The sequence below is a fragment of the Cloeon dipterum genome, chromosome X (genome assembly GCF_949628265.1).
Source record: "Cloeon dipterum chromosome X, ieCloDipt1.1, whole genome shotgun sequence".
NCBI lineage: Eukaryota > Metazoa > Arthropoda > Insecta > Ephemeroptera > Baetidae > Cloeon > Cloeon dipterum.
In genome coordinates, this window is record NC_088790.1 from 7,946,651 (window position 1) to 7,959,201 (window position 12,551).

The window sequence follows — 12,551 nt, forward strand, 5'->3', positions numbered from 1 at the left end:
TTAGTAGCCATTGTTTTTTAGTGAAAAATAAAATCATCAGCTGTGAGATTTTTCAGATTTTTATTTTTGTTGCAAGCAAGTCAAAAAATTCACTAATACGGTTTACGGTTAAGGTGGTAGTTCTGCCAACAGTGACCGATTTCAATGTGTTCCCTCTTGAAAGTCGACCTTTTTTAGCCCTTTTTCCGTACAAACCTTTTCCGAGGGCTTCACATTAAGAGTCTGGGCCCTTCGGGGGCCCTCTTGCGCCAAGACCGCCCCCCGGTTGAAGGGCCCAAACGTTCCTTTGAGGTGGCGTGTTTGTTTGTTTACAAATGGAGAATCAACAGCGGCCGCCCGCGGTTCGCCGCAACTACAAACTTCTTTCGGACCCATTTATCACGAAAGGAGCCCAAAAAATTTATCGTTATAATGGGATCCCTGACGATAGAACAGCCCCTCCCATACAGCCCAGAGATCCTCGGTCCGCGCTTACCAAAATTTGGACCCGCATGGAGGTTATGGATTTGCCAGTGCCGCGATTCAAGGTTTAAAAATTTCAGAATTTTTAAATGAAAATTGCACTGAAACATTCGCTTATTTTCAGATCGACGAAGATTATGTTGGAGAGCCTCCACCTTTGGAAGTCACAATTTGCAATTTGAATGATAACATTGATAAGGCTTTCCTTACAGATTTGGTGAGCATAGCACGTTGCATTCTGATCAGAATATTTTTGATTTCCCACCATTTCTGAAGATCAGAACTAAACAAAGTTTGCTCACATTTATGAAATCAATTTTCAGGTTCGCAAGTGTGGTGAAGTGGAAGAACTGTTCATCTATTACCATCCACACACTAAAAAACACTTAGGGCTAGCCAGGGTGGTTTTCGTGTCTCCCAAAGGTGCGAGAGCCTGCGTGTCCCGCTTGAACGAAACGTCCGTGATGGGCAAGGAGCTGGCTGTGACACTTGACCCATTTGGCGAGCAATGCCGGCACTTGTTCCAAACGCTAACAGAGCCTCAGCGTCGGCCATCTCCACCCCCGGAGGCTCCCCCGACACCGCCGCCTCCACCACCGCCGACCCCTCAGCACCAAACGCCGCAGCAGCCGCCTCCCCCGCCCACTGCAGCTTACGGTGCCCCTCCACCTCCTCCTCAATGGGGGTGCTGGCAGCCCGAGCCACCGCCACCTGAGGAAGAGTCGTTGGACTTGGATACCAGAATTCAACTGTTGCTCAGAGGGGGAGCCCTTGCACTCGACGAGCCTCCCCTCCCCACGGAGGCCGCGCCCGCTCCGCCTCCGCCGCCTCCACCGGAGGAATCATCTCCTCCTCCGAGTCCATTCCTCGGCCCTGAGGAGTACAAAAAATGGTGCAATGAGGACGATCGTATGAGTTTGGCCAGCCTGAGTCCAACAGGGTTAGTTTGTTTCATCCTATCACAATAATTTTTAATAACTTCTGTTGTGTTGATTAAAACCTGACGTTGAAAGGAAATTCATCTCTTAAAAACGTTCTTAAGACCAGGTTGTCTTCTATATTGGTTGAATTGATACATGTCCATCAAATTTCTAACCTGCGAATATGGCAGAAGTTCATTTCCGCGCCTTTCCATCATCCACTAAAATTAGATACCAATATATTATTTGTCTCATGTTACCTAGAAGAAATAATAATATTTTCATTCCCAATCGACTTCCATTTAAAGCTAAAAGATTTCAATTTAACCATCAAAAACATGCGCGAAGCAGGTTTATAATTTTAGCGTCCTGTATAATGAAACTTGATTTAGCCCGAACAGTGTTATAAGGACAGTGAATAGATATCCTCCTCCTTGTATAAGTAAGCTACTTTGCAAATCCCCTCTAACCTTTTATTAGCTTGTTGAAAGGCCACTGGTAAAAAAGTTTTGAACTCAAGTCAATAAATAATTGCTAAGAATTATATGATGTATCAGTGAGTCCTCGCCAGCGTACAGCTCGCTGAAACTTTATTATGTTTTAACAAGAAAATTGATATCATGCGATAATCTAACCACACTCGACGTTAATTTTAATGTGAATCGTCTGTATCAATCATGCTACCAGCCTATCCCATTTTCTTTGCTCTTTTGCATCAAAATATATAATGCTTCAACGTCACAACTTAAATTTCAATTTTTAACTGTTTCTTGGTAAATTTCAATTTCAAGAAAACGCAAGTAATTCTTTTATATATCAAAACCGGAAATATTTTGTAGGCCTGTTGGAAACGACGCCTCATCAGAGATGATTCCAGAGCCTCCAACCTTCCTGCCTTGCTTCTATGACCCTTACTTCCAATATTACGCTCACGTTGCTCCACCGCCTGTTGTGCCACCACCTCCGCCGCCTCCGAAAGAAAAGGCCACCCTGCCATGGTGGGTGAACCGAAGAAAGAAACACGCGAACGTGGTTTGTGCAGTTGTCGAGGCCATGGTCGACGAGCTGAGAGACATTCTTGAGCGCGATTTGCACAAAAAGATGATCGAGTACACTGCCTACAAGACTTTTGATCAATGGTGGGCTGCGGCGGAACAAGCGCAGACCAAAGAGGAGGATCGTCCCATACTGCCTCCAGAACCCGATTCAATGGGCCTGGGAATTCGTGCCACAATGCCAAAAATGCCATCTTTTAGGGTGAGGAACTCACTAATATCTTTTTGTTTGCTGACGTCATGCACACAGAGAAAGAAGAAGTCTCCAGAGCCGGAGGAGAGAAAGGAAGAGGAGGATGAAGATGTTGTTAGGAGAACGTCGCCGGAGCCAATGTCGCCGCCGCGGCAGCGAAGAACTGCTCGACTCCCATCATCAAGTGAAGATAGCTCAAGTTCCAGCTCTAGTAGCAGTAGCAGCAGTTCATCTGAAGGTAACCTTTTTCCTTTAACAATTTCCGCAAATTCTGATCATGTGCTAATCATATTTCAGATGAAAGCAGTGATGATGATTCAGAAACGGAATCCGATGAAAGTGATAAGGAGGTGGAAGAAGAACCTGAAGTTCTTGTTAAGTCTCTTCCCACAGAGGAGAAAATGGAAGTGGATGAAACTGCTGCCAAACCCGTTGTTGAGAGAAGAGAGACCACGCCTGAAGTCGCTGCAGCCTCACCAGCCGCAGTGGCACCTGTTTCTGTACCTGACCTTGATGAGGAGACAGATGAAGCGAGTGAGACAGAAGAGTATGTCAAAGAGGCCGCTAGTCCCGAGGCCGCATCTCCTACTGAGCGAGAGGCGACCGTGGCCATGGACCACTGTTACTCTCTTCCACCGGACGAAGGCACTAAGCGGAAGCAAGGCTTCAGCAACGACCACGGTTACACCACCGCCCCAGTGCAGACACCGCCAAAGCCCAAGAAACGGCCCCTGGTGGAGGAGAAGAAGAGGCCGTTGCCAAGGCCGATGACACCGCCGCCTATCCATCCATCTGTTACTTTCAAACCTCGCAACCAGGCCGCGGAATTTGGTGCTCTTTACGAATTCCTTACACAAGGTGTTGACGACGAGGACATCGCGCTCATGAAGAAGAGCTACGACATGCTGCTCACCTCAGAGAAATACGAATGGCTGAATAACACCCACTGGGTTGATCATCCAAATATCCTTTTCAAACTACATTACCACATTCCATTCTTTATTTTAAGTTCATTTTTTTAATTTTAGTGGGAGGGAATCACGTGTATTTTGGATTAGTTTGCCAAATGTGTCTATTATGACGTCAAAATGTTAAAAGCATTATTAGTCGAGGGTCGAGGTATACTCAATCATCTCATCATCTTGTAACTGACGCTGCATCACGCAACTTTGAAACCTTCCCTTACTAAATTAACTGTTTGTGCTATTTTCTCAAAAATTGTGGTCAAAATATATTTTATTCCAAATTTAAAATCATAGTACAAAACGCAAAGCCTTAAAAAATGGATTTCCATCAACTTTTGCATTAAATATTTCTAATTTTGATTTTATCCTTGACTTCTGAGCACTGACAGACTTGAATCTAGCACCCAGCGCTGCAAAGAAGCGCAGACGTGAAGAGCAGAGGGTACACCAGAGCGGCTGTGCACGGACAGAGGGCTTCTACAAGATAGATCGTGTGGAGAAGGCAAGAACAAAGTACCACTTTGGAAGAAAGCAGGTGGAGACGGTAGAGACTGTCGTCCTGCCTGAACATCTGCCAAAGGCCATGAAAATGCAGTCGATTAGCAGAGAAGCTAGAAGCAACCAACGCCGGCTGCTCACCGCCCTCGGCATCGACACCGACTCTGATCTCCTCAAATTTAACCAACTCAAGGTTTGATATTGATTGCATCTAAATCAGTTTAAAAAGTTTTGCGATTTTACAATTTTGTTTTTGGTACTATATTTTTGTCAATTTTAATTTGTCTTTGTAATGATTAAAATGCCGCTATCCCCTACAATGATATATTACTAGCTCACCATTTAAATCTTATGTTTTATGCTTGCTTTTTGTATTGCAGTTCCGGAAAAAGCAACTTAAATTCGCCAAGTCCTCTATTCACGATTGGGGGTTGTTTGCTCTTGAACCGATCGCTGCTGATGAGATGGTGATAGAATACGTTGGCCAAATGGTCAGGCCTGTCGTCGCTGACTTACGAGAGGGGCAGTACGAGGCCAAAGGAATCGGTAGCTCATACCTGTTCAGGATAGACACAGAAAATATAATCGACGCAACCAAGTGCGGCAACCTGGCCAGGTTCATCAATCACTCCTGCAATGTGAGTTTGACGTGATGTAATAATTTCTAGATTAATCATCAATTTCTACTTCTCCTTCCAGCCGAATTGCTATGCCAAAATCATCACCATTGAAGGCCACAAGAAAATAGTCATATACTCGAAGCAGCAGATCAACATCAATGACGAAATCACCTATGACTACAAATTTCCGCTGGAGGAGGACAAGATCAAGTGTTTGTGTGGTGCACCTCAATGCAGGGGTTACCTCAACTGACTTTTTATATGTATTGAGATGCAAATCGATTTGTTACACTGTGATCAACTAGTGTTTCTAGAAGTTTCCTCTGTGATGGCGTTTAAGAATTAAGCCTTGGTGTGGTTGCCCACATGTAAATCATGTAACTAGTATGTTCCAGTATAACCAAAAAAATTGACTATCTAGAGAGTGTCAGATTTTAACGTTACAATCTAAAAATTTCTTGTGACATCACCAGGCTGATTGGACCTCCTTGTTGGCCTAGTTCCCGCTTTGATTTTACAATTGGGATAAAAGTTTTCACTTTGGAATTTAAACATTGACGCCTTCCTAAAAAATTGACCTTTTTAATAAAGCTAGTATTATGTTTGCTCTGTAAATAATTTTGCACAAATAGTTTATTATATTATTATCTCGGACCATTAATTTAAGATTTGACCATATCTACCTAAATGGCTGAATAGACCGTCAGTATGTTTCAATTCCTTTTAGGAAATATAAAACCTTCATTGGCCACAATTATTCCTGAGGCAATCCTTTCAAGGTTGAGTCTTAAACGCTTTCCAGAACTCCACTATGTTTTACCACGCTGTTTTGTCAAAATTAGCACCTTTATTTAAGTTTGTTGTTTAAGTAAATTTGGCATTTTTAAATTGCAAGTGAAGAAAGGAAATAAAATGATGTACTTTTGTAAAAAATGACAACGTGAACTTTCATTGGAAACAATTGTAAACCTCTACTGGCTTTTTCATTTTTCTGTTTTTTAACGTTGGAACAGTCTATAAGATTAAAATGCCCGCAGCTGAGAAAACATTTTGTTTCGTAATATATATTTATACATATTTTACTTTCTATCACAAAACGTTCTTAATTTTTTACAATTTAGTAATATCGTTTGATGCGGCACGTATTAATTTAGATCCTACTATCATCATCATCTATATTTTGAGTTTTTTAACGGGCTGACGCCTGAATCAGCCTGAATGGGGACTAAGCATATAATATAATACACATAACAGCAGCACGTGGGTTGACCCCTCCACCGAACAGTCGCTGCGAACACGCCCCTCGCACCTCCTGATGTTTTGACTTTGACTAGCAAGAGACCAAGAGAGAATTCTGTTGACTTGAAAAGCTATCCAAATTCAAAAACCAAGAACCCGGCTCTCGCTCAGACCAGACCCACGGCAGTTATTTCAGAATTTTAGACAGAAACGTTAAAATCTTGAACTTTCACAAACTTGATTCGAGAATGGAGCCCATGGACGTTGCAGAAGGAAGTGTGAGCGTGATCAACACCGATTTTGTGAAAGTATTTGTTTCAGTCTCCACTTCAAGCACGTACAGTGCTGAGAAAAGCTTTGCCAGAGGCATCACAATTGCAGACCTTAAAGTGAGTTATGAGGCAACTTTTACAAAATGTCTATATTATCACCTTGATTCGTTCTCAAAATTGCAGTGCAAGCTCGAGTTGATGACAGGTGCCAGTGCCGGGTCGATGCAGCTGACAGTCTTGGACAAGGCTGGAAACCGTGTTTGCCTGTTGGACGATAATAACCGACTTCTGGGATCATACCCTGTAGATAGTGGCATGGTCATTTTCGTAAGTAAATTCTCAGGGGAAAGATGACGACTGCAAAGTTGAAAAACTGCCAAAACATTGTATTTTTGTAGGTTGCTGATGTTGCCCCAAAATTTGATTTTGACATAAACTCCTCTGAAGTGCAAAAGTTTGAACTTTCTGCTGAGAAATATGCTGAGAGAGGAGGTTTGAAAATTTTATGGCCTTCTAAATTGGTATAAAATGAATAATTTTTTGCAGACACCGTCAGGGCTCATCTTGCGAGAAACAAAATAGGCAAATTTGATCCAGCTCGGGAAGAGCAGCTGAGGCAGGAAAGAGAGGCTCTTGCCCTTCTTGAAGCTGAGTTGGCGAGCAAAATTGGTGTTGGAAACAGATGTCAGGTCGCAGTTCCAGAGCAGCCAACACGAAGGGGGCAGGTTATGTTTGTCGGTAAGTGAAAAACAATTTATATTCTATCAAAAATTGACAATCAAACTCCAGGAAACGTCCATTTCAAACCTGGAGTTTGGGTTGGAGTGAAACTGGACGAGCCTTGCGGCAAGAATGATGGGAGTGTCGAGGGTCAAAGGTATTTTACCTGTCCTCCAAAATACGGCAGTTTTGTCAAAGTTAGCTATGTCACAGTCGGGGACTTTCCTGAAATTGATCCTTTTGAGGTAGACGAAATTTAAGGATTTCAAAATTCTGATCGAACTAATTTCTTACCATTAAAAAATAATAGCTAGTAGCTCTCTTGCATCTTATTGGAAAAATTGCTTGAGGGCGTGTTATGTTTGCCAGTGTATTCAATGGCAGCATTTCAACAGCATTTACTTTGCATCTGATACAGTTCTCGTGCCTTAATTTGTACTAGCAACTTTTATGACCCTCAAAACTACTGGTCTGATAATATAATAATTTATGTTTGGTTTATATTAATTAAATTCTTCATAAAAAATTATAACTTGAAATTAATGTAGTTGGTAAGTAGTCTTTTATGAATGCGGTATATAGTCATAATTTTAATCACCATTTTTATTTCGATTGGATTTTTCACTGCACAATCAAAGCAACATATATTATATGGTGGCTTTGGACAAGATGTTCTAAATAAAACCTCTGAACCACATAAAGAGTCATAAAATTGTTTTAAACACAGCATAACATACACAGAGCTGCCTAGAAAGCTGAATTAATCATTTGGCAGCTCAGTAATGACGACACCGCTCTGATGTCGTGTGTACTGACGATAGTGAGCCATGTTTCGTGAAAGGGGAGTGTTGTATGATGAGTTATAAAATGTTAGAGCAGGAACTTGGGGTCGCACCGTGTTGCCTCCTTGCGCTGGGGTGCCTTCTGGATCAAACTTTCTTCTGGCCAAGTAGAAAAGGTCTTTCCAGACCTATCGCAAAATAAATTTCTATAGTGGCACTCTTCATTATTAGTTAAATCTTTTCTATACCATTGAGATGAGAATAAATATTGCACCAAAAATTTTGGCAATCACGTTGGAAACTCCTAGCAAGAGGGGGGTTGACGATCTTATCAGAATTGACACTTCTCGTATGAAGCCGAGGCTGAACATTGCAAGTGACTTGACAGCTATGAATGCACCCATTCCGACTGTCATGATTGCTAGCAGGGCTATTCTCAGACAGTGCACCACGTTGGTCACAGACAGGGCGAATTGCAGTCTTTGCATCACATCTGACCAGAGCATTTCAGCTTCATCATCCTTCAACAGCATTTTTTACTAAATTAGTTCCTTTTTTAGTTGGCAAAATTCTTATACCGTTGGCTTTGTAGCTTCATCTTTGGATAAATCAGCAAAATCATTTGGGCCTACCGACCTATATTTTTTAAATCAATAAACGGTTTAAAATTAGCAATAACCTCATCACCTGACAATTTTAAGCTTAAAAATCACATCCTTCTCGATTGGATCGATATTCACGTGTTTCATTTTGAACCAATGGTTTCCAAACGGACATCCAAATGGCAAAATCGTGTAGAGAACAGTGAAGTCGGGGGCAATGACTATATTCGAAGTTTTTATCGATTCGTGGTTGTTATGAATGTCCATTCGAAGTTTTAACAAATTTCCTCTCAATTCCGTCTCTGACTTGGACAATACAATCACATCCCTGGAACAACAATAATTTTTGTTTGTTATAAAATTGTTCAAGAAATATTCTTTGATTAGCTGTAAGAAATAAATTTATAACAGGCATTTTAGAGATGGTGCGATTTCTTCTGCACCTGCAGTAAAAATAATGACATAATGAGTTTACAAACTTGTATCGGTTCATGTGAGGCACCCATCGTCGCTCGGTGTAATTTCCCAGGAAAATCGTCGATTTCAGCATTTTTTTGCAGTTTTCCTCTAAGGTAGAGCAGCCATCGCTTTTTCCAGACATTTGGGCTGAAGTCGAGGTGACACGCTGATTTAAACTCGCCTCCGAGACTTTTGTCGGATCGTCGATCACCAGTCACGGTCTGTCGCTGGCTTGCGCTACTTGGTGATTCCCCTAGTCCCCTACAATCAGTACTCGACTTTTTGTTATTATACATTAGTTCCCATTGCCTCCAGTGGGGGAGCAGCTGGATTTCATATGCGCAGCAGGCCAGGTGCCTACCAAGGTTGCTCCTCGCAGCGCTTTAAATGCTTCAAATACGAACGTCAATGGCACTTGCCTGGCTTTTTAGCCGATGATGGGTTATTTTTAACAATATAATTATATTCATTTATTATTCCAAGGATTTTCACCATTCATTTCTGCTTTCTTTGCGATTACTCCTTGGATTGCATTTTTGGGTTTTAAATTTTTATCTGAGATCTTCATAATGAAATTGCTGGAGATGAAAACATTATTTTACCTTTATTGATTTTATATGAAATTACAAGGTGACACTTCAAATGTCGTGTACCAACTTCAGCTCTTCAAATAATAAATGAGGATCTGCGGTGAACTTTTAACAGATAATTTTACGGCAATGCATGAAATCATTTCTTGTGTTTTCCTCCACCACCACCACCGCCGCTGCCACCACCACCAGCTCCGCCTCCTCCCATTAAGTTTCCGAGTCCCCCAAGACCTCCTCCTGCTCCTTGCTGCAGTTGCCTCATCATGCTCTGCAAGCCATTCATCCCTCCTAGAATTGAGAATATAAAATTGCGTAACAAATTACACTAATGCAATTCAAATAGTAACCCATTTGCTGCAATACTCGTGGATCCATCATTCGTGCCATTTGGTGATTTAGTTGAGCCATTTGCGAGGGGTTGACGTTCTTCATCATGTCACCATCTTGAAACATTAGTTAGATATCAACAACGCGTAAATAATTATCTGGATTACTTTTAAACAGCCCCTTGATGCCACCCATCTTTTTCACGACGCCGGCAAACTTGGTGTACTGAGAAATCAACTCCTTCACTTCCCTCTCGGTGACTCCAGCGCCGTTCGCCACTCTCGTTACCCGACCGACCTGTTTGCCAAATAATTTCGCCCCGTCCCTGTGGTCCAACTCTGTAAATCACGGCTTAGAGTTTTCCAATCAATTTACAGAATGAAACTGACCTCCATCATTCATACTGTCCATGATTGTCATGAGCCGCTTGAGACGGGCCATCGACTCCTGTTCAGACCCTTTCGAAAGCAAATCTTGCGAAAAACCAGGGATCATTCCCTGATGAGAATGGATTAATACATGTTTGCCAGAACGATCAATTTAGAACTTGCCATAATTTGGGAGAAGGGACCCATTTTCATGATGTTTTGGAACTGTTCGTACATGTCTCTCAAGGTAAATTGACCTTGTTTAATCTTCTGCATCAGTTCCTCGTTGTCATCCAGTTTCAGCTCGTTAACCTTAAAATACGCGGATTATTTAACATAATTTCAGTGTTCAGGATTTTTAAAATATGAGAAAGGTGGCCATTTTTTAAATTTCAGTTACTGCTTGTCATTTTATGCCATTGTTCACAATTTTTTTAAATTGACTGCAATTATTATACATACATAGAACAATAAACAACTATATTCATGATGGTTAATTAACTCATAAATTTCAAAGGGGTTCATATTGTCAGTTAGTAATGGAAACTTTAATTAAAATGTGCAGGGCTTTACCTTGTCGATCAGGCCTTCAATGTCACCCATGCCGAGCAGCTTGGAAATGAACGGCTTAGTTTTGAACGATTCCAAGTCGTCAATGTGTTCTCCTGTACCAATATATATCACAGGACTCTGAGTAGCAGCAACCCTGAAGTTTGTGTGTCAGTTTGATATCAGACAGATTGCCAAGGGGGTAAAGACTTACGCGCTCAGGGCACCGCCACCCTTCGCATGGCCGTCCAACTTTGTAATGATAACAGCTCCCACGCTAACTTTTTCCTTGAACGCCTTGGCCTGCGCCTCGCAAGCCTGACCGATACTCGCATCCATAACGAATATAGTGTTATCTGGTCTCTGGAAATTAACATTTACAAAATCAATTTCAAATTTAATTCCTGGCATTTTGCATTTGTTTAATTTTCTGGGCATATAATTAAAAACACGTACAATTGCATTTGAAACTGCCAACATTTCCTCAAAAAGAGAGTCTTCTTGTTTGTGTCTACCGCTGGTGTCCACAATGATAATTTCGTAGCCTTCTGATCGGAACAGATCTACACCCTCTTGAGCAATAACAACAGGATCCAACTCCGTGTAACTAGAATTAAAAATTGTTACATGATGAATTTTGATTAAATTTAATCAAAAGTCCAACCTTCCATAGAAGGGAATTCTAGCTTTTGTTGCGTTCTGTTTCAACTGATCGTAGGCGCCAGCACGAAATGTGTCAGCGCAGACCAGACATGCCTTCCAATTCTTTTTCATGTAGTGGTAAGCAAGCTTGGTACACGTGGTCGTCTTTCCCGAACCCTGCAGACCGACAAACATGATGACATTGGGCCTGCCGCGGGTCGGTTGGAAAGGCTTCACTCCAGGGTCGACCAACTACAAACAAAATTAGACGTTTTCAAATACTACCATTTTTAAGGATCGTCTTGAGAATCTTAGTAACGAAAATTTATTAACCTTCACGAGTTCACGGTAAACAGCGGTCTGAATCATTCGCCGCTTATTAAGGCCACCAGCCATCTCGTCAAAGTCGATTACGGATCTGACATTTTCCCTTAATTGTTTAACCAGGCGAATATTCACATCGGCCTCCAGCAATGCGGCGCAAATCTCTTTTAGCATAGAATTCAAAACCTAAAAAAATAAAAACAATCAGTGTGTATTAAAGTGTGTCAAAACATATGTATGCACCGATTTACCTCTTCATTGATGACGGTCGCATTGCTCAGGGACCGCAGGGCGGTCGTGATTTTCCGACCTAAGTCTGCTAACACCATTTTGGCCTATTTGAGCCCCAAAGGGCGCTGACAGGGATGAGAAAAACTGAGTTGAGTTTGGAACTAAGACAGACGATGGACGTCTCGAAAGTAAACACGTCAGACACAACAGCTGCGACTTTAGCGACTGCCACGATCCAGTGTTGCCAACACGCAGAAGAAAATGAATATTGCCACCCCACAATAAATATTATTAATTTAATTGCCTCTACCTTGATAGCGGGTCAGCGCTTAAGATTAATTATGAAAAATATCAATTTCTTAAATAACAAAATGATAATTGCAAATATTGTAGAAGATTTGCAAATATTTTTAAATTTAAAGTGCGTGTGCTGTCACTTTATTTTAGGTTTACTGAAAAACACAAATTATTAAAATAATAATTAAAGAATTTAAATGATATCAGATTAAATAGAATAATATAAATGAATGTTTTGTCTATGTGGTTAGGTAATATTTTCTTTATTTTGGCACATAATATATATTATATTATCTGCATTGAGCTTACATATATCAAGATGAAAAACTGAAAAATTCAAGTACATTTGTCATGCTATATATTACAATAGAGAATGAAAAACCTCATACAATCCCTTTAATTGTAATTATATGAATTAAAATTAATACTATTTGAG

General features: G+C 41.1%; 4 protein-coding genes across 4 annotated transcripts; 2 read left to right on the top strand and 2 right to left on the bottom strand.

Moving 5' to 3' along the window:
* The first annotated feature begins 108 nt into the window (after positions 1–108).
* On the top strand, positions 109–5,652 carry Set1 (SET domain containing 1). The gene is made up of 9 exons (XM_065492937.1): positions 109–527; positions 587–679; positions 786–1,402; positions 2,222–2,639; positions 2,688–2,868; positions 2,928–3,593; positions 3,979–4,286; positions 4,474–4,731; positions 4,793–5,652. The coding sequence occupies exons 1-9, from the start codon at positions 315–317 to the stop codon at positions 4,964–4,966; spliced, it is 2,928 nt and encodes a 975-aa protein (XP_065349009.1). The 5' UTR covers positions 109–314; the 3' UTR covers positions 4,967–5,652.
* A 388-nt stretch (positions 5,653–6,040) lies between these two features.
* Positions 6,041–7,226, top strand: LOC135945336 (tubulin-folding cofactor B-like). Its single transcript, XM_065492961.1, has 5 exons — positions 6,041–6,341; positions 6,408–6,551; positions 6,623–6,716; positions 6,771–6,962; positions 7,014–7,226. The coding sequence occupies exons 1-5, from the start codon at positions 6,201–6,203 to the stop codon at positions 7,202–7,204; spliced, it is 762 nt and encodes a 253-aa protein (XP_065349033.1). The 5' UTR covers positions 6,041–6,200; the 3' UTR covers positions 7,205–7,226.
* Positions 7,227–7,529: 303 nt separating this feature from the next.
* LOC135945333 (uncharacterized) lies at positions 7,530–9,019 on the bottom strand. The gene is made up of 5 exons (XM_065492959.1): positions 8,808–9,019; positions 8,414–8,656; positions 8,305–8,362; positions 7,975–8,247; positions 7,530–7,914 (listed from the first exon to the last, which is right to left on the bottom strand). Exons 1-5 carry the CDS (start codon positions 8,927–8,929, stop codon positions 7,705–7,707), a joined length of 906 nt encoding a protein of 301 aa, XP_065349031.1. The 5' UTR covers positions 8,930–9,019; the 3' UTR covers positions 7,530–7,704.
* A 353-nt stretch (positions 9,020–9,372) lies between these two features.
* On the bottom strand, positions 9,373–12,053 carry Srp54k (signal recognition particle 54k). Its single transcript, XM_065492947.1, has 11 exons — positions 11,839–12,053; positions 11,597–11,773; positions 11,286–11,515; positions 11,078–11,228; positions 10,836–10,984; positions 10,646–10,778; positions 10,256–10,384; positions 10,094–10,202; positions 9,872–10,042; positions 9,725–9,820; positions 9,373–9,665 (listed from the first exon to the last, which is right to left on the bottom strand). Exons 1-11 carry the CDS (start codon positions 11,914–11,916, stop codon positions 9,517–9,519), a joined length of 1,572 nt encoding a protein of 523 aa, XP_065349019.1. The 5' UTR covers positions 11,917–12,053; the 3' UTR covers positions 9,373–9,516.
* Between the last annotated feature and the right edge of the window lie 498 nt (positions 12,054–12,551).

Excerpts from the sequence above, each read along its gene's own strand:
- Set1 (XM_065492937.1), top strand. The coding sequence starts at position 315 with ATGGAGAATCAACAGCGGCCGCCCGCGGTTCGCCGCAACTACAAACTT. Across the intron at positions 1,403-2,221 it reads GCCAGCCTGAGTCCAACAGG|GCCTGTTGGAAACGACGCCT; the intron begins GTTAGTTTGTTT and ends AATATTTTGTAG. Across the intron at positions 3,594-3,978 it reads CCACTGGGTTGATCATCCAA|TGACAGACTTGAATCTAGCA; the intron begins ATATCCTTTTCA and ends ACTTCTGAGCAC.
- LOC135945336 (XM_065492961.1), top strand. The coding sequence starts at position 6,201 with ATGGAGCCCATGGACGTTGCAGAAGGAAGTGTGAGCGTGATCAACACC. Across the intron at positions 6,552-6,622 it reads ATAGTGGCATGGTCATTTTC|GTTGCTGATGTTGCCCCAAA; the intron begins GTAAGTAAATTC and ends GTATTTTTGTAG. Across the intron at positions 6,717-6,770 it reads GAAATATGCTGAGAGAGGAG|ACACCGTCAGGGCTCATCTT; the intron begins GTTTGAAAATTT and ends AATTTTTTGCAG.
- LOC135945333 (XM_065492959.1), bottom strand. The coding sequence starts at position 8,929 with ATGTCTGGAAAAAGCGATGGCTGCTCTACCTTAGAGGAAAACTGCAAA. Across the intron at positions 8,657-8,807 it reads CCTCACATGAACCGATACAA|GGATGTGATTGTATTGTCCA; the intron begins GTTTGTAAACTC and ends TTGTTGTTCCAG. Across the intron at positions 8,363-8,413 it reads TTTAAGCTTAAAATTGTCAG|GTCGGTAGGCCCAAATGATT; the intron begins GTGATGAGGTTA and ends TAAAAAATATAG.
- Srp54k (XM_065492947.1), bottom strand. The coding sequence starts at position 11,916 with ATGGTGTTAGCAGACTTAGGTCGGAAAATCACGACCGCCCTGCGGTCC. Across the intron at positions 11,229-11,285 it reads AGAATTCCCTTCTATGGAAG|TTACACGGAGTTGGATCCTG; the intron begins GTTGGACTTTTG and ends TTTTAATTCTAG. Across the intron at positions 10,043-10,093 it reads GGACAGTATGAATGATGGAG|AGTTGGACCACAGGGACGGG; the intron begins GTCAGTTTCATT and ends CGTGATTTACAG.